The sequence below is a fragment of the Otolemur garnettii genome, unplaced genomic scaffold, assembly GCF_000181295.1.
Source record: "Otolemur garnettii isolate 467f Iridium unplaced genomic scaffold, OtoGar3 scaffold00028, whole genome shotgun sequence".
In the NCBI taxonomy this organism is placed as follows: Eukaryota; Metazoa; Chordata; class Mammalia; order Primates; family Galagidae; genus Otolemur; species Otolemur garnettii.
The window spans coordinates 4319294-4340501 of NW_003852423.1; the positions used below are offsets into that span (position 1 = coordinate 4319294).

The 21208-nt window shown below is 40.2% G+C and overlaps 1 protein-coding gene across 1 annotated transcript in view; it reads left to right on the forward strand.

The window, feature by feature from the left end:
- DNAH11 (dynein axonemal heavy chain 11) overlaps window positions 1-21208 on the forward strand; it is a 357421-nt gene that overhangs the window by 210792 nt on the left and 125421 nt on the right. Inside the window, exons 55-56 of the mRNA XM_012804394.2 lie at window positions 10685-10846; window positions 18242-18475. Of these exons, the coding sequence (XP_012659848.1) occupies window positions 10685-10846; window positions 18242-18475 (396 nt within the window). The remainder of the gene's footprint in view (window positions 1-10684; window positions 10847-18241; window positions 18476-21208) is intronic.

A 21208-nucleotide genomic window follows, 5' to 3' on the forward strand; every position in this document is an offset into this window, starting at 1 on the left:
AAAAATTTAACTATCCTTAATTATATTGTCTAGAGCAGTGGTTCTCAACCTTCCTAATGCCTCAACCCTTTAATATAGTTCCTCATGTTGTGGTGACCCCCAACCATAAAATTATTTTTATTGCTACTTCATAACTGTAATTCTGCTACTGTTATGAATCATAATGTAAATATCTAATATGCAGGATGTATTTTCATTGTTACAAAGGGGTCGCGACCCACAGGTTGAGAACCACTGGTCTAGAGGTAACACTGGTGTTTTTCCTCTTAGCTTTCTGTGTGTGTATAGACACACTGAAAGTATGTGTTCAGAACTAAAACTTTGGGGGATCACATCTCACATCGTTTTCTTTAATTACCTTGCTTTTTGCCTTTTTGATTCGAATGCTTTCACAGAAAGTAAAATCAAGTGATTCAAGAATTCGGTATAGAGAATGAACTATTTAATTCAAATGTACTTCATTCTAAATAGTCATTTATATAAAAATAGCTTTCATCCACGTATACCCTTTGCCAAATTCCCTATTGGTATGTTGAAATGAGAGTTTCTTATACAATGAATAATATTCACATGTTCTTAATATCCTTGTCTGTTCTACATGTTGCCATTTTTCTCAAAGTTGATCATAATTCTGCCAAATATATGATGACTATTTTACATTCATATGTATTTAAAAATGCCAGATTTTTCCTTTTTGATTTTTGTGTGTTTAAGTGTTTTTAGGAAACATTTTAATACTACATCATTATAAAAATGTTATTCTGAATTTTCTTTAATTTATAATACTCTTAATGGTTAGCCCTGGACTTTTGTTTAGAGCATAAGGGAGGTTTTCTGCTTTTCCACTCCTTAATAGTCTCCACACAATTTATTATATAATCTCTCTTTCACCACTGATTTGAAATGCTACTATTTCATGTATTAAATGCCTAAATATGTGGAGTTCTGTTTGGGGGCTCTCTCTGTTGTGTCCCATTAATCTGTTCATTTATTGCTGCATAAATGCCACCCTGCTTTGTTTATTGTAGCTTTATAGCATATTCTGGAATCTAGTAGAGCAAGATCCCTTTCCTTTTCTACATCTGTTTAACGATTTGCATCTTTAGTATTCCAGATTAATTATAAAAGCAATTTGACATTTTTTTTAAATCCAGCAAAAACGTATAGACTAATTTGGGGATAATGGAAATATTTGTTATATTGAATATTTCCATTCATTCACCTACACTGTTTTCTTTATTATAACTTAAAGTTTATTTCCTGAGAATGTGAATTCTGACTCAGTATTCTCTTTTTCCAAATATCCTTTGATGTTTTTACCCATTTTTATTCCATCTGAACTTTAAAATCACTTTGCTCAATTCTGCTAATCCTGTTGGAAATTATTAAAATCACCTGAAATGTGGGTTTCAGGTTATTAAAATCACCTGAAATGTTAATAAATGTGGGAAAGATTAGCATCTTCATCATAATCGACCTCCTCTAGGAAGGTGGCATCTCTCTTCCTTTAGTCAAAATGTCTTTAACTGGCCTTAGATAAAGCCACTAATTATCTTCATATTTATTTTACACATTTCTCGTTAAGTTATTTTCTCAATATCTTATAGTATTTTTCACTCCTGCTAAATTTCTAACTGATCATTGTGGACAAATAAGAAAGCTATTAAAGGAGGGAAAGAGAAGTGGATGGATGGGTGTTTACGTGTTTGTTTAACCAGCCAATTCATTGAACACTCATTAATTCCAGTCGCTTTTACAATTTGTTTTTTAAAGTCTTCTGAGTAGACAGTAGATCAATTTGAATTCTTATTCCTCCTTTCTAATAATCACCACTTGTCTGTATTTTATCTTTTGGTAGCCATCCTTTCTGAACAACATTAAAACCTTTAAGGGACTACGGTGGCCATCTTTATCTCATTTTTTATTTTAATTGGAATGCCATTAGCTTCCCTCATTACGAATTGGAGGAAATGTTGGTTTGGGATAGCTTTAAGTTTTGAATATTATTGTTAGGAAGAAATGTTGCAGTTTGTCGGGCCAAGTCTCACCATGTCCCCCTTGGTAGAGTGCTGTAGCATCACAGCTCACAGAAACCTCAAACTCTTGGGCTTAAGTGATTCTCTTGCCTCAGCCTCCTAAGTAGCTGGGACTATAGGCGCCCACCACAATCCTGGCTATTTTTTTTGTTGTTGTAGTTGTTATTGATTAGCAGGCCTGGGCTAGATTTGAACCAGCTAGCCCAGTGTATGTGGCTGGCGCCCTAACCACTAAGCAATGGGTGCCGAGCCTATCATACCTGTTCTTATTTAACCCCCCTTCTCTTCTTCTTTCATCTTGGCCTGTGGTCTCACTAAGGATTAAGTGAGACTAAGAGAGTCAAACTGGGAATATTTTCTTCACTGAACTTCTATTCCTATGAGGGCTCCCTCAGTAAGATTCAGGCCCTGTTATTCTTGAAAAATACTATGGCTTTTGAGAAGAAAGGCGAGCATAAGTTATGACATTTGAGAGTGCTATGAAAGCTTTTATTCTTTGCTGCAGATTGCTACAGCAAATAAACTTGAGAGGAATTATTTTCCCCCCTTTTTTTTTTTGGCTGGGGCTGGGTTTGAACCCACGACCTCCAGCATATAGGGCGGACGCCTTACCCTTTTGAGCCACAGCTGCCACCCATATTGTTATTTTCCTTTTAATCTGCAGGATGCATTTTAAAGTTTTCCTTGGTTTCATAGCCTTTTTTTCTCAGTCCCCATTTAGGATTCTTTCCTCTTTTTTCTTCTTGGATGGAAAAGAGAACAATTCATCTCTGGACCTTGGGGACAGACGGGGTGGGTGATTCAGTCTTGGCTTGCACTGTACCAGGTCCAGGGAATCTGAGAGTCTCAACAGAAATGCTGAGCAACACTTCTAACCAAGCAGCTGATCAACATAGTCACACACAGCATAAGTCAGAAGACCTAGTAGTAACACAAGGAATGTTCATGGTACCTTTTTCGTGTTGTATAAAAGCTAAAACACACAGCTGTCCAGCAGAAAATGAGATATCCCAGAATTTTGCCTTTGTGAGATTAGAAGTCATGTCTCTCCAAATCTGCCTCTGGTTGAGCAGAGCATTTGATGACTTCTCCTTGGTAGGGGACAGTCTTTATCCCTCCTGTCCCTCGTACTGACACCTGCCCTGAGGGGGAGCAGACACACTCGAATGGCTCCCTCACCAGTGCTGGTTTCAGGGCTCTGTGACTCTCTTTGCTGCCAGTGACATCAGTTACTTCTTATTTTTTGGACCACCCCACTGAATACCATGCTCTATGCTCTGCCTTCCCATTTCCTGGCATGATTCGACAGAAGTGGAAGGAAAAGGATGTCAGAGAGGGACAAAAGTGCAGCTTGTACTCTGTCTCGGAGGTTTACCACCTTTGAGATGAGATGAACCAACAAAACTTCAAAACCAAAACTAGAACACAAATATAAATATTTTCTTTTGCTCAGAAAAAATGTTTTCAAACTGCTGTTTACTCATTCATTTCAGTCATTCAGCATTCAGTAGGTATTTACTTAGGGCCTGTGATGTGCTGGGTCCTGGGGACATGATAGGGAGCAAGACCCAACCCAGCTCCTGCTCACCTCGAGCTGCCTCATTATTAGAAAGACAAACGTCCACGTAATAAGTACACACACAGAATGACAACTGTATGTGCGAGATGTAGGTTATATAAGGTAGCAGAAGACAATAAAGATTGCTCAAGGAAATAATGATCAGGAAGTGTCCCAAAGAATGAGCAGAAATCTTCTCCTTTATATTGTTTATTTTTTTAAAGAAAACACCAGAAATCAAAGATTTAATTCCAGATAACACTTTATGCTGAATTCAACTTTGCATTTTGATAAGCATGTTCGTGTCTATCTCCTTTTGTTAGCATTCAGCTCTGGGCCTTGCCCCAGAGTACCAGGCTTGCCCTTGACCGCACAGATAGGGTCACCACATAGTGTTAGCAGAAATGCCGTCCACTCTGCTAGCAGAACAGCACTGGTCCGGAGCTAGAAACTTGGCCTGACATGGCTCAGATACAGACCTATCCAGCAGCAAAATAGGCATCTGGTTTTCTTTGGGGGAAAAAAGCCAAAGTACTGTTTTATGTACTTAAAGGGATGAAGCCTGGCCTGGAGGCAGAATGTGAACATCTCAGGCTAAGGGAAGGGCTTGCCCTTGGAATCGCCTTACTCTTTGCTATCTACTAGGGTTCTGCATACAATTTTCTTTGTGACTAGAAGAGCTTTGCTGTTTAAAAAAAAGAATGAAAGAAATCAAAGTCCCTGATGTCAAATACGACCTTTAATAAAAATCTGTAATGTCCAATGTTTCCAAGTCAAAGGTCATGGGAATAATTCCATTGTGTGCCATCTAAAAATGAAATAAGTACAAAAATGTGTGTAATGTGTGTACGTTGACGATGCTGTTGGATCTTTCAAAATGAATTGAAATTGAAAGGTTATTTGATGGGAGGAATACAGGAATATATGAGGATGATGATTAAGTGAGACAAAGAGAGTCAAACTGGGAATATTTTCTTCACTAAACTTCTATTCCTATGAGGGTTCTCTCAGTACGATTCAGCCCTGTTATTCTTGAAAAATACCGTGGCTTTTGAGAATAAAGGCAAGCATAAGTTATGGATAGAAGCTTTTAAAGTAAGTATATGTGAGAGTTACCACTATCTAAGAATAAACTATATCAACTGGAAAAAGCATAAAAAGTGACTATAGCAATTCACATTTTCATTACAAGATGAAGTGGCCTGAGTCCCGTTAGTGATACACAAATAGATATGTACTTAACGACGGGATCTTATCTAAACGAAATTGAAAGATATGAAACACAGTGAAAAGCGGGTTCTTGGAAATGAGTCATAACACCTGTGTAGGGCAAAAAAAAGAAAAGAAAAGAATAGAAAATTCTATGGTATGGATTCCAAAAGCAAGTTCCTGACACCCAAATGTTAGGGCTGCAGGAAGTGCGTAGATGGTGATTTCAGGGTGTGCTTTTTACTTGTGAGAATTTTCTTTTAGAAAAAAGCACAGCTGCCGGAGGCATTTTTAACTTTATTTTATTCACTGATTTTACTTTCCATCCCCACTGTTTGAAACTAACTTAACAGTTTGGTCAGGAAATTGAGCAATTGTCTTTCCTTTGGGACGTTAGACGATAGCTTAGTGAATTTAGGCATTTCAAGGTAGGTGCACCTGTTCAGGTAAGGAAAAGTTTCTTTCCTTCAACTTCCCCAACTCAAGGTATGCAGCGGGGAAAGCAAGTCTCTGACTGAGGCCTACTACACAGAGTTTGTTGATTAACAAAGAGGTGCACACACACGCAAGCCTAACAACCTGCTCTGAAAGCCTGTTGCAATCCCAGCTCTGTCCTTTTGGCAACCTGACTAACTCTTACTTGCAAGATGTGGCAAAGGGCAGTGCCTGTGGCTCAGTGGGTAGGGCACCGGCCCCGTATACCAAGGGCTCAAAAAATAGCTGGGTGTTGTGGCAGGGGCCTGTAGTCCCAGCTACTTGGGAGGCTGAGTCAAGAGAATCACCTAAGCCCAAGAGCTAGAAGTTGCTGTGAGCTGTGATGCAACATCACTCTACTGAGGGCGACAGAGTAAGACTCTGTCTCTAAAAAAAAGAAAAGAAAAGAAAGAAAGAAAGAAAGATGTGGCAATATTTCCCTGGTAGGAGTCCACTAACCTCACTGCTATCACATCAAAAGACAGACTCTTTCCATAAGCCATTATACTACAAGACTGGTCAAGGTCCAAAGTCTAAAGAGCCACTGCCACGAGTATAATTACTAGGATACCTGGATTTTAAAACTTTGTCTATACTGCAGTGGAGGTATAGGGGTGTGTGTGTGTGTGTGTGTGCGCGCGTGTGTGTATATATATATATATATTTTTTTTCCCCAAAATATCTGGTTTGCCTTCATTTTATCAATGAAAAATCATGTCAGGCCAGGCATGGTGACTCATACCTATGATCCTGGCACTTTGGGAGGCCGAAGCAGGTGGATTTCCTGAGCTTAGGAGTTAGAGACCAACCTGAGCAAAGCAAGACCCCATCTCTACAAATAGAAAAACAAAAACTAGCTGGGTGTGGTGGTGGGTACCTGTAGTCTTACCTACTTGGGTGGCTGAGACAAGAGGATTTCTTGAGCCCAAGAGTTCGAGGTTGCTGTAAGCCATGATGCCAAGGCACTCTAACGAGGGTGAGTGAGTGAGACTCCATCTTAAAAAAAGAAATGCCTGCCACCATGATGCTGCCTAAGCAACCTTGCATATTGTTGAGGGAAGTTAGCTTGAGAGCTTCTAGAGGCTGGTTCTGCAGCGTGGGTTTCCACTGGAGCCTGTGGAATGCCATTTAACCAGCCTATGTGCCCCTGGGGGTGTACTTTAGATATTAACCAACACACCTGAGGTGTAAACTGAAATGAGCATTCACATGTACCTCATATGAACAGTAAATGATAGACAATGTAACACCCTTTTTCCCATCCTTTTTTTTTTTTTTTTTTTTTTGCTTTTTATCAATCATTTGCTGTGTTAATCTCTCATGAAATTAAGGGTAATATGATAGGAAAATTTTTTGGTATAATTTTCCCCCCACGATAATGTTCCTTTTGGCAACTGATATTTACTTTAGGTTTTTTGTAAAGCTGTGGAAACTCTTTTAGAAAAGGAAATAATAACCAAAGGTTTCCAGACGTTAGCATGGGTTTCTGGACAAATCACACACAAGCCTGCTGCCATGTGCTTGATTCCAGCACATCTGGACATTATTGAGCAGGGAATAGGGTCAATAGCCGCACTCCTCTGGGCTATGTGATACTGTCCTTTCCCTTCTGAGGAACTACTGATGGTCAAGTGCATTCCTAAAATTTAGCTCGTAAAGTCTAATGTAAAATTTAGATTATTTATGATTAATTTATTTAAAATTACCTAAATGTTCCCCCTTCACTCCTGTTTGTAGAGTTGGTATTTCACCAACTGCAAAACTATCAAAAACGTAAATTTTTCTTTTACCTACAGGAAATTTAACATTATCAGGCTATCACTGTGGGTGGCAGAATCACTCAGAAGGGCTTGTTATAAGGGCAGAGTGCTGAGTTCTATCGTCAGAGCTTCTGACTGTGGATGTCTGAAGTGGGTCCAGGAATTCCATTTCTTAACAGCTCCCAGACCGTCCTTTGAGAAACACTGGTCTTCCTGCTGCCCCTCTCCATGTGAAATTTTAAATCACATTGTGAGGCTCTTTACATAAACAATAATAAATAACGTAGGGGGAAATATCTTTAATGGCAACAGAAAAGTCACTCTTTAAGTGACAATGATTTATCATTTTTCAATGCATAATAAAAACATGCGATTAAAGTAACTCGAGGAAAGCATTCGTTTTCCCGAAGCAAACTTGCTTCAGCTACAGTATTTTCTAACACTTCCATAAGGCCTGATATTCTGCCAATTATAAGTGTAGAAATAAATTAAATGTAGAAGTGATAGAAATATTTGGGATCGCAAATAAAGGATGCTGTGTTTTCTCTGCCCTTGCTACAATTACGTGTAAATGAAGTTTCTACAACTGGTACAAGTGAGGCCAGTTGGGTGTGGAAAACCAAATTCTTAGAAGGAAAGAAATCTTGAAGGATGGGGAAAAAAGAAGGTTGACAAGAGAAATCGAAGAACTGAGATGAGAGTGAAAAATTAGGCCTTATAGCTGAGGCTTGCTAACACATACAGTATTAGTAATTATTTAGTCTGTAACTAGACTGCTAGACTATTGAGTATAACGAAAAAATGATCGGTCAGCTTACGCATCCTTAAAAAACATTTTACCCATGCAAAAAAGTGAAATTGGACCTTATCTTACAGCCTATGCAAGGAACAACTTAAAACAGATGAAAGGCTTCAATGTAAGACAGAAAACTCTAATACTCCTGGAAGAAAACACAGGAGGAAATCTTCATAACGTTGGTTGTGACAATGATTTCTTCGTTATGACACCAAAAGCACAGGGAACAAAAGCAAAATCAGACACGTGGTAATTGCACCAAACTGAAAAGCTTCTGCACTGTGAAGGAAACAGTCCACAGAGCCCCAAGGCAGCCTGCACAGTGGGAGGAAGTATTTGCAAACCACATATTTGATGAGGGATTAATATATTGAAAATATAATGAACTTCAATAATTTGAAAGGAGAGAAAAAACCTGATTTAAAAATGGGCAAAAGACTTGAGGGGACATTTCTCTAAAAACATGCAAATGCCCAGCAGGTGTATGAAAAAATACGGAATACCAGTAATCAGGGAAATACAAATCAAAACCCCACATTTGTGAAGATAGTCATTATGAAAAAAAAAAAGAGGGTTGATAAGAATGTGGAAAAATTGGAACTGTTACACACTGTTGGTGAAAATGTATTATAAAATGCTGGAGCTGTTATGGAAAACAGTATGGTAGTTTCTCAAAAACATAAAAATAGAATTATTATAAGATCCAGCAATCCCGCTTCTGGGTATATATCCAGAGGAACTGAAATTAGGATCTTGAAGAGATAACAGTTTTCTCGTGTTCATTGCAGCATTATTTACAACAGCCACGGCATGGAAGCAGCCTAAATTTTCATAAACAAACAAATGGATAAAGCAAGTGTTGTATAAAGAAATTGCCAGAAACAAGTTAACACATTTTAAGAAAGGCATAAACTGCATTAAAATTATAATGCTCAACATATCATGGTAACCAAAGATGAGTACAAGGCACGTTTGAGCACCTCTTGTAATTTCAGAAGTCAGATATGACTTGAATTTTACAAATTTCTTTTCTTTTTTTTCTTTTCTTTTTTTTGCAGTTTTTGGCCGGGGCTGGGTTTGAACCTGCCACCTCCGGCATCTGGGGCCAGTGCCCTCCTTTTTGAGCCACAGGCTCCACCCCCTGAATTTTACAAATTTAATATAGTTTTTTTCCTTTCTTAAAATCTGTACACATTTATTGGCACCCTCTGTGTATACAGCATAGACTATCAGTCAACCATAAAAAGAAGGAAGTCCTGTCATATGCCACAGCAAGAATAAACATTAGAGGACATCAAGCTAGTGAAGGAAGCCAGTCAGAGAAGGGACATTTCCGCCTGGCTCCACTACTCTGAGATATCCAGAGTGGTCAGTAGAAACAAAATAGAATGGTGACTGCCGGAGGCTGGAAGGAAGAGGGAAGCCAGAGCTGCTGTTTAAGAGGTGAAGAGTTTCAGTGATCCAAGACAGAAAAATTCCAGCAACTTTAGGATAGAAAAGTTCTAGAGACTTGCCGTTCCAAGCTGTGCTTGTAGCTAACAATACTGTACTTCCACTTAATTTGTTAACAGGATAGATTGCTCGTGTTTTAGTCGCGATAAAAGCAAACATCTGCGATCTTAGTATTTATATAGCTTGAGTTATTGAATATACATTGTCTATAAAATAAGTGTAAACATCCCTGTCAAATGAGATATTACAGGGGTTGGTGTATGCTGGAATATTTTTATGATGTGGATTTAAAAAATGCTCTAGGTTAAAAAAAAAATCCTATCCTTTGAAGTGATTTCACTGGTTGCCTGATTTTGGAGTGTTAGGGACCGAGGAAGAGCTGCAAAAAGTTTGTTTTATATTCTCAAGTCTGAGCTATTGCTGGAGGAGAAGAAACCACGTTTCTCCCTCTCAGAGCTTACCCCAGCTGACATTTCTCTCCCAGTGTCCTCAGATCCACCCAGGTTTGGGAAGGAAAGCAGAGGGAGAAGGGAGGCTCCCTGAACTCCTCCTCAGTTCTAGCACTTTATACAGCTATCTCCTGCGACGCTCAAGGAAGCACAGTACGGACCCTCCCTGAGGGTCCCTGACAGCAGTGGGATAAGATCCAGGCCACCTGGCTTCAGGAGTTCCTCACTGAGTTTCTGTGACACACGTCCCAGCCAAACTCAGGCACTCCTGACAGGATCCCTGTGTCCCTAAAGAAAGCATGGAAGTATATTCAGATTTTTCACCTTTTAAATCATTAAATAGCTACAAAACCCTTCAGATTTATAGCAGAGCCTTACCATGTTTGCAGCAGGAGAATGTTTAAACTGAATTTTTGTATTCCTTGACAAATCTGAAGTGAGAACTCAAGCCCACATTTTAAAAGGAGATATAAATAGTAAACATTCAACATGCTGGAACATCTTTAAAAGTATATTATTACACAGTTTTATAGAGCCTATGAATTAGAGAATGAAAGGAAACTGAGGATGGGAGTCTGGGTATCATATTACTGCACCATGGTGATTTCTTTTGATTTTTGTTTTTTATTGTTACGATGTTACTTATGCAATTGAAATGAGTAAAATCTCCCACTATTAATATCAATCATCAAAAAACTTTTAAAAGAAGAGGGACACATTTTCAGGGGAGCACACAGCCGTTTTCCGTGTGTCCAATGGAGCAGCCTCCCTGGACAGGTTGATCCTTTGATTAGCAAGGAGGTTAACGTTGCGGTCCACTCTCCAGGGCTGGAGGGTCGCTTCATGTCACGGTTGGCCGCACTCCTTTCTTCCATTGTCTGAGATTGCAATGTAATTCTCCGCTCACTCGTCACCCTCCTGTTTCTGCCCTGCCCCCCATGTCTCCACAGATCGTTCTGTGTTTCTCTCCCGTTGGTCACACGCTGCGAGTCAGAGCTCGGAAGTTCCCAGCCATCGTTAACTGCACGGCTATTGACTGGTTTCATGCATGGCCACGGGAGGCTCTGGTCTCAGTCAGCAGGAGGTTCATTGAGGAAACCGAGGGAATTGAGGTATGCCGTGTCAGCCTGAGTCTCGGGCTCTCGCTCTGTCCAACACACACTCCTCAACAGATAAGTACTTGGCAAAATATACCTCCTATGGGAAAGTTGGCCTTATGTAAGCTAATAAAACCACCTGTCAGTTTACCTTCCATGGATGAGGCTGGCTTACCTCTCTCCCCACCAAGTGGAGCCGGGTGTACACTCGCACACACATAACCGTCGAACATTTTTCTCATGCACTGACTCACCAGAAGGCCAGGAACGTTACTTCCTTGCAACATAACGGGGCTTCCTAAGTATAAATCCTTCACGCTCACAACTAAAATCCGAAATGAAAACGGTAGTCACCCGTAACCATGCAGGGCTTGCCTCTTGAAAAAAGTAAAGCAATTAATTGTGGTTATTCTCATTATGTTATTGACAAGTGAAAAATCAGCCTCCATAAATTCTACGACCACTAAGTCAAATAACCTATCTGCTTATTCATTTTTATGGATTTATGTTGTATGAGTTATGTTTGTCATTTTTCGTGATGAATTTGTACCTCCTATTATATTTTAAAGCGGTTGTATGAAACCAAAAATTAAATAAAAAAAGGAAAAAAACTCATCAACCATTCAGATTCAACGGGTGAAAGGATTTAAATATGGAGTTATCCTTTAGATTTCTAGATAGGAAGTCCTATTTGTATGTAGTGACTTTCTGGTTAGTTTGGAAAGGCGGTGATTGTGAACATTCCCCAGAGAACTTTGTCTTCTCATTTCACTGCCTGATAAGGTGAAAGGTGCATAGACTGGGTCAAACACGGAAAGTGATTCTCAGAGTCAAAAACAGAATCGGGGACAGATGAGGAAAGATGTATCATGAACCAGGATAGGGTTCATGAGTGTAGGCTGTACTACAGCCTCCTTTACTCCGAGAAGCATAATTGCCACCTTTCCAAAGTAATCTTTTTATATTTTGCTGACTATTATACCTTTTGGTGGCTAGATGATTAGAGATCTGGATATATTTGCATATTTAATTAATTTTGTATTTGCAGCTAGTGTGACTGTTCATAATATTTCCTTTGCTTCTACTTAAAGCAGCTCTATGAGAAGCACACAGTCCAGCATTCACAGAATACAGAATGTTTTAGTGGGGAAATCTCCTTTCCTTTAGTCTCTTCCTAGCCTAACTGTTAATCCAGTTATTTAGTACTGGATTTCCAGGGAAGAACTCTCAAGTCTGTGACTTGGAAGATACAGGTAGGGTAAAGGCTTTGGAACCTTCACCTGCTTCCTCTCCTCTTCTCCACATTCACACTTAAAATATTTCCACAAATAAATGAAAATGAGCAATTATCTCTTCCAGCATCTGCCAAAAATATTTTACACTTTAAAATCCATCCAATATGACAAATGATGGTCATAGGTAGTAACACACATTTCATTACATTCCTGGAATTCCATAGGGCATATTTCTATCTTTTAATAGTTCCTGGTTTGGTAAGAAAGAGAAAAGGACTTTAATGAAAACACTTAGTTTCTGAATGTTACTTTCTTGAGTAGTAGGAAAGACGACCTGTAGCATGGCTTAAGTTAGCATTTGGCACAGTATTTTCTAAGTTCTTTCCCTTTGCCACTCTTTAGGCGTTCTCTTGTCAAGGTAGGTCGTGCTTTAGAAACAGTTTCACTGGAGGAGTTTTGATCTGCCAGTGACCATTGACATCTGCTGGTAGAGGCAGGACTTGCATCACTGTAAGTCCAGAGGGCTCATGTCAGGTGCTAAGCTCCATCAGATGGTGTCACGACGCCTCCTATCGGATGCCGAGCGCCAAAGAGGAATTTTAAAAGCACTCTACCATTTCCATTCAGCTGAAATATGCCTCAAAACAAATTAGCCAGATGATTTCATTGCAGTGCAAGGTGGTTATTTAACTTTTCCCACCTTCCTAATTTGTTGCTCAGGAGCAATAATTATAATTCAGAATGCAGTGTGTCCGTGTTCTTCTAGAAACGTGCGGTCTCTTTTCTGCAGAGGTCAAAAGCAGCTTTAAAATTTTTTGAATGAGCACTAATTTGATCACCTTCTTAGTCTGAATTTCCACTATTCAGACTGAAAGTTATCAGCGTAATTTAGACACTTCTTAATTATTGACCTCATTTGCGGAGTGTAAGGTACTCATACAAGGTAACCCCCTTTGGCCACAGAGAAAGGATTCATTCAAGGCAAGCACTTTTGTGTGTGTTGATGTGTAATTTGCCACCAGTGCACACTCAGCACCCAGGGGTGTGGGTTAACTGCATCTAAATAAATGTTTGTGGTATTTTTCTGTTACCTGATTATTGAGGTAAATGATAACCGACCAAAAATGACCAAAACAGTTTGACACTTAAGTATTACCTGGTCTGTATCTGAGGACTTGGTGTCAACACACCAAGGAGATTTGAAAGTGGTCATGGGAGGAGGAGGTGTAAGAAGTGAAAAGAAGGAAAAATTCGGGTATCCTTGGGAATGAGGTTGGCGATACTGTGGGAAGTATGTTGGAGCAACCTTTGGGTGAGGATCTTACTGATTTGTGCCTGGGTTCCAGTTAGGAACTTTTAAGGCAAAAAGCAAAAGAGACTGGAATGGTAAAAGATAAACAGTATTTTTATTTTTCAAGGAAAATCAAATTATATGTATTTGAAAGCAGGACCAGATAAAAGGAGGAAATTACTAAATGAAAAAGAAACAATGAGCTGTCTGATGAGATTTGCATTGGATGATGAAGATTAAAGATTGGAGCCAAGTGAAGAAGACCATCTTTTTCATGCATGTTGTCCAATGGGCCAGTTAAAATTCCTCTATCCTTTTGGTGTGATACTGCTTAAAAGTAATCACAGGATCTCAGCACCATTAGATTTTTCAGTGAAATGCATTTATTCTTTACACTACCCCCTTTTAAATCTAGAACTCATTGTGGAGTTTGAAAGCCTATGAATGACATATTTTACCACCATTTTCTGAAAACGATCAGGAGAAATGTCCACTCAGATAAGAAAGTTGTTCCCTACTATCTTTAAAGACTAGTTTCTCCAGTGGTCTGTAGGCTCATTTTTCAAATGTTGTATCAAACACAAAGGGCAGTAAACATTTTGTCTTTTACTAGCTCCATTAGCAATTTCTATTATATGAATGATTTTAAGCACAGTTCTTTCTTTGAAATATAAACTAGGACTACTGAATAGAATAAAAATGTAACCTTGTACAGTAGAAATTCTGTGAATTTGGGGAAAATATCCTCTTTCTAAGGAATCCTGATGCCAAAAACAAATGCAACCAAATGTATCTCAGATCTGCCTAAATGTTCAATGACTTAAACGTTTCTTCAAATGGCTGAGGAAGGACCCTAGTAGTTGTTATATCCTCCCCCATTCTTCTGCCCTTGACCTCTGAGGAAGGTCTAGTTTTTACACCCACCCAGAATCTGGACATTTTGGCATTAAGCCAAAAATGTAATGGCCTCACATAAAATGTCACTGCTCTCAGGTTCGTGGTTTTGTGGCTTTCTCTAGGTCCTGGGCTCACCAGAACCAGCTGGACCATGTCCTGCCTTCTCTTCTCACTAGAAAATGGGTCACTGGGCTTCATTTTGCTGCCTCTGCCCCTCACTCCTCAGCTTCTTGGTTCTAATGTTCTGTCAGAGAACCATTCAAGCTACTTTTTCTGTGACTGCACACCTGGAAGATTGTTGGCTTAGGCCGGACACGGTCTTGTCTTTGACTGGTAGTCAAGCTCCAGAATTAAAGACAAAAACCCAAAAGCATAAGCAACCAAACAAGAAAGTTCATCACAGAAAGAGTAACAAACTAGCGTGCGGTTTAGAAAACGGAGTGTGGTGCTGCATTTTGAACACTTGTTGCTGCGTGATGCAGTGGTGGCAATCTTAGCAGATACTAACACAGGTTGAGTATCCCTTATCCGAGCTTGGGATCAGAGGTGTTTCAGATTTCACAATCTTTTGGATTTTGGAATATTTACATTTATATAATGAGATGTCTCAGAGAGGGGTTCTGAGTCTAAACAGAAAAATCATTTGTTTCTGATACACCTTTCTATACATAGCCTGAAGTAATATTCTAAAATGTTTTCAGTAGTTTTGTGGATGAAGCCTAAGTCTGACAGCATTTTGACTGCAACCCATCACATGAACTCAGGTGTGGAATTTCCCACTTGCAGTATCATGTTGGCACTCCAAAAGTTTCGGGTTTAAGAACATCGTAGATTTTGGATTTTCGGCTTAGGGATGCTGGCCTAGTACCTGCTATGGATTTGGATCACTCATCACCTCTAATCACCAACCTCAAGGAAAGTCCATTCCTCCTGCCCTCCTCTCCACGGAGGCCCGTGCTCTTGAGTCTGTTTGACTATTTCACAAATGTTTGACTGTTTTGAAAGAGGTAGAAGAGGAAAAGGAACAAAATAAAGAGGAGTGATTTTGTGGACAGGAGGAAGTACATGGGACTTCAGTAGCTTACCCAGTTTTTCAAAGCTGGAAATCTGATCCCATCCGAGGATTCAAACCCTGTGTCCTTTGCCTCTAGAATCCCTTTCTCAGAGTGAATCAGCATCGTGAGGAGTCCACGCCAGGCACTAACCTGCCATACTTACCTAACCACAAATATCAAATTAATGTATTCTCTTTTACCAGTCTACCTTCTAAAAAATTACAAACAATAGATTATATAGCTCAGCAGTTTGGCATAATTAAAAATCAATGCAGAAATAATTTCTGAGAAAAACTTTCAAGGTATACGACATGATATGTGACAAAATTTCTCCATTAAACTTAAAAAAAAAATCGATTTTTCAATCTGTACATTTTTCTTTTGCCCAACCTTCTTCTCTCCCTAGAACACAGCACTGTTAGAAGTCCAAGGGTAATACTGTAGACCATACAGTCTCCTGAATACAAGGTGTCTGCCTCAGAGCCGGCCTCCAGGTGCTGGTTTACACTTGACTCTGCTGTCTGGCATTTCTAACCAGGGGGACTTACTGGGCCCTGGGCCGGAAGAGCCAGGTGGCTGGAGCGTTTGGTGTGGCAGAGCCTGCCACGGCTAAGAACTGTCACACCAAATAGCAGAGACTTGTTTGTGTTCTTGTGAACATAACCGAGAGAGTTGAAGTTAAAAACGCTTTCTCTTAATGTGAGGAAAAGCAATTTCATCTTTGCATCTGATTATGCCTTGGAGACAGCACTGCTTTCCAATGGGGGGAAACCTCAGTAACCATTTGATACTGGCACTCTGCTTTTTAAATTTTTTCCTTCACTATGAGTGGCTGCTAAATGACTACAAAATGGTTATCAACTGGGTTTCCTTAAGGGGCCAAATCTAGGTATATGGAGATGTTCTTCCTTCACGTCTGTGTCTCGGAGCAAGAAATACAGCACTGCATCCCCCACACTGTACCAGCAGCACCTCCTTCCCTCTGAACCCCCCTCCAAAGAAAACTGGAGATAAATGAATGGCAGAATAAATAATTTATGCTAATGAAATTACTGCAATTAGTAGTTCTACAATGACCCTTTTAAAAGCCACAGCTGTTAATGTCAGGAAGTGCTGTCACTACTGACCTTATCATAAGAGAAAGTGACAAATTGAGAATGCAGGGAAGACCAGTCATCAAAGAGGTCTGTTCTGGAACGATTAGAGTTTTCTGAAAAACAGTGTGAATTACAACCAGCTGCTCCCTGGCTCCGCGAGTCTCCCATGCTGTGCCATTTTGTTAAGCCCGATAACAATAGTTATTTTGCCCCATTGAGACAAGTTGTCTCGGGCCACTTCCAGCTCTACCGGAAGCCACTTCTTCCATCTCCGATTTACAAATGAAACTGTTGTTAAAGAGAGCTTTCAGCGCCTCCAAGGAGCCTTCCATCAGGGTCTTGGTTGGGCAGAGGCCAAGGGGTTTTTTGTTTTTTGTTTTTTTTCATTCCCCCTGTAAGGAGGTTGCACTTGACCGAGGAAGTATTTATTTGTATTGTAGAAAGCACATGCACTTTTAGTTCCCATTAATCCCAGCCAGGACAGGAGCACATCTCTGCACATGTTTGTACTGAAGTCAGGCTCTTTTACCAAAAAATGTCCCTGAAGGGCAATGAATTCTATGACGTTTATGTAAGTGTCCTTACAAATTTTATTTTTCTGAGCACACCATTCAATAACATCCCTGTGTCTCGGATCTACTAGAAACAAAGAATATTTAGAACTTGCATCGCGTTATAGTTCAGCTTTTGCTTTAAGCACACATGATTTCAGGTCCTAGCGAGATGGATTTTAATGTGTAGCATGGTCCAATCTGCCCATACTCCACGCAGATGGATTTTAATGTGTAGCATGGTCCAGTCTGCCCATACTCCACGCAGGAATGTGTCACGTGTTGGAACGCTAGGTGTCTAAAGACAGCAATGGCAGCCGTTGTTTTCACCAACAAGAATTAGCCCATCGCTCCTAGCACCTCTGGTTGTCATATTAATGATGCAGGTTTGAAACGTTTAACTGCATCACCAGCCACTTGTGCACAATTTTCCTAAAGGTGTCTGAGCATTATTGACAACACTTTGGTAAATTATGTGTGACTTTCCTAAGAGTTGGTGTAGCTCATTTAATTCATATTAATTGATTTTTAGGCTTCCCTTGATTAATTGAACCTGGTTCATCTTGTACAGAATGCAATAAATAATCATTAAAATGAGGGAGATGTGACTCCACAAATTAAAAAGTTAACTACTTCAGAAGTCATAGAGGACAAAATGGAAAGAATGTATAGTGGGGGAGGGAAGCTTCTCCAGTAGATCTTGAAAGGAGGGTTGTTTTTGTGGATTTTTTTCCTCAAATTACAATAGAGATAATCTTGCTATTTTTACCAGAATATGTAACTTTTATACCTTACGTATCCAGTTTTTATTTCGTGGGTTCTCATAAAACTGTGAATTTCTCAGTTTCATCTTTTTATCTTTTGGTGACTTTGTAGGATTGTAGCTTCTCTTTGTTTAAATTTAATTTGAAAGCAACACCAAAAAACATTTCTTACGTATTGTGACTCAGTTTCTCTACTTTCTCTCTCAAACACTTGTTAGATAAAAATCAAGTTGTGAAGAGCAGCATTTGTATTATATGTTGGCTTTTGGCTTTGGTATGTAGAGCATGTGAAATCCTTTGCCCTGCTTGGCAAGAAGAGAGTTAGAAAAGGTAAACGTTTTATTATAATCACTCTAATTCTGAGGGTGTATCTTAAAGTAAGTTGCTAGGTTCTACTGTCCCTGGTTGTGGCTCGTAGGAAAAAAATACTGTCTAGTTTTGTTGCCTTTTTTTCTCCTGTTTTTTAATCGTATTTTTTAACTTGAGAGGATCTCATATGCTTTGCAATGTCTGTTTTCAGCCACTGCACAAAGATTCTATTAGCCTTTTCATGGCACACGTGCACACCACCGTAAACGAGATGAGTGCCAGGTATTACCAGAATGAGAGAAGACACAATTATACCACCCCAAAGAGTTTTCTAGAACAAATATCACTATTTAAGAACCTGTTGAAGAAGAAACAATATGAAGTATCTCAGAAGAAAGAGCACTTGGTGAACGGCATCGAGAAGCTGAAGACCACAGCCTCTCAGGTATGACCCACCTCAGTGTTGCTGAGCGTAATCTATGCTCTTTAAGAGAAAAAACACATTTCCTTTTGAAGCCCTGCTTTAACCCATTTATATAAAATGCTAACTGCTGGCTCGATGCCTGTAGCTCAGTGGTTAGAGTGCCGGCCCCATACACTGGGGCTGGTGGGTTCCAACCCTCCTGGGGCCTGCTAAACAATAATGACAGCTGCAACAAAACAATAGTTGGGTGTTGTGGCAGGTGCCTCTAGTCCCAGCTACTTGGGAGGCTGAGGCAAAAAATCATTTGAGCCCATTGAGGTGGCTGTGAGCTGTGACACCAGTGTTCCACCAAGGGCAACTCTGTCTCAAAAAAAAAGATGCTGACTGCTAAAAGTTATAGTTTGGTGACACAGAAAACACACCGTGACTGCTTTCCTAAGCCCAGAAAGAGATTGGCCAATTGCTGGGTCTCAGGTGGTTTGTGGAGGTTCCTTATCTTCTTGGCCTGACCCCAGGCAAGGCAACATGGGGGTGCTGAGAGGAACAGACACAACAGATTCTGCTCTCTTATCTCTGACTTCTGTGGTACATAAGGCCTGTTCTGAGAAATTTTGGCATCCTAGGATGGAACCAGTATCCTTTTAGGTCTCAGATTCTGAAAGAGTTGTCTTTCCAAATGACAAAGCTAAAAGCTAGTGGAGTGAGACCCGGCAACAGCAGCAGCTCAGACGTGGGGAAAAAGGAGAGAGTCCATGGTCTCTTAATAATCACCTCAGTTGTTACTGATGAGTCCGGGGTGGGGAGAGGAGAACAGGGAGAGCCAGTTCACTGTATTTGGCAAGTCCAGGATGCTTCGGGTCTCTTTATCCCCCGTGGGTAAAAACCGCAGGCAGAAAATCTGTGCAGATAGATGAAGTCTTGATTGAAGGATTACAGGTGATTCCTTTTCATTAGGTATTTGTGCATAAAATGCTTTTAATATCAGAAGAATGGCTGGGATAGTTAATAGCTACCTGATAGGTTTAAAAATAAATTTATTTTGCAAGCAAAGTATGATTTCCTATGTGGAGAGCTGCAGAGCCTCACAGTGTAAGATTAGGATACCTCCATGACACCTTCATGTTGGAGTGTGTGTTGTCTGCCGGGCTGCCTTGGCAACTGCACAGAGAGGGTTTGGGTACCTCTGTGGGTAGAGAAGCCACTTGAAAACCTTAGTAATAGTCATTCTTTACAATAAAGCTGTAACCATTTTTATAGCCAAATAACCCCTCCCTCGATGACATCTTAGGTCTTCACAGATAGCCATAGTGACCTTTCTTCATAGCTACAGCCTCCTGTCAGGGCTTGAGTCACTTTAATAGCTCCGAAACAATAGCTTCCTTAGAAACTGGAATTAGAGCTGGAAATAACAGTTTCCTTCTAGTCTCCTGGATGGTTTTGTTTTTCTGCTATCTTTTTAGTTTGAAATGATTATCAATTCAGAGGAAGTTGTGAAATGTAGCACAGAGAGGTCCATGTCCCATCTTTTTTTTTCTTTTTTTAATAGACAGAGTCTCACTTTGTCACCTTGGTAGAGTGCTGTGGCATCACAACTCACAGCAACCTCCAGCTCTTGGACTTAGGTGATTCTCTTGCCTCAGCCTCCCGAGTAGCTGGGACTACAGGCGCCTGCCACAGTGCCCGGCTATTTTTTGTTGTTGTTGCAGTTTGGCAGGGGCCGGGTTTGAGCCCGCCACCCTCTGTATATGGGTCCACTGCCCTACCCACTGAGCCACAGCTGCCGCCCCTGTGTCACATCTCATAGCTCCACTGCTAGCATCTTGCATAACTATAGTACAATGTCAAAGCCGGGAAGGTGGCGTTGGTGTAATCCACAGACCTTATTCAGATTTCCAGTTTTACTTGTATGTGTGTGTCTGGTGCTGTGCAATGGTATCACATGTGTAGGTCTGGTTACTCCCTGCCATAGTCAAGACCCAGACCCATCCCATCAACATGAGGATTCTCATGTTGCCATTTTATAACCACACCCCCTCATTCCATCCTGAATCCCTAGTTGCTGGCCGCCACTGCTCTTACTTTCCATTTCTATAATTTTATCATCTCAAAAATGTTACATAAATGGAGTCAAGCAACATGTAACCTTTGGATATTAGCTGTCTTTACTCAGCATGATCCTCTTGAGATCCATCCAAGTTACTGGATGTATCAAGACTATGTCCTTTTTAAAATTCTTGAGTAGTATTCTACAGTATGAATATATTATAGGTTGTTTAACCATTCAACCACTGAACAACATCTAGGTTATTTCTGGGTTTGGGTTACATAAAAAGCTATCATGGGGGCTCCCGTTGCTCAGTGGTTAGGGCACCAGCCACATGCACCAGGGCTGGTGGGTTAGAACCCAGCCCAGGCCTGCTAACCAAACAAACAAAATAGCCAGGCATTGTGGTGGATGCTGGTAGTCCCAGCTATTTGAGAGGCTGAGGCAAGAAAACTGCTTGAGCCCAAGAGTTTGAGGTTGCTGTGAGCTATGACGCTACCGCACTCTACCAAGGGTGACAAAGTGAGACTGTCTCAATAAAAAAAAAGGCTGTAATAAATAGTTCATGTTCAGGTTCCTATGTGAATATAAATGATTTTCCTGGACAAACAACCAAGAGTGAAGTTATTGAATTGTATGACAGTTGCATGTTTATAATAAACAAGCAAATATTTTCCTCAATGGCTGTGACACTATACATTATAACAAGC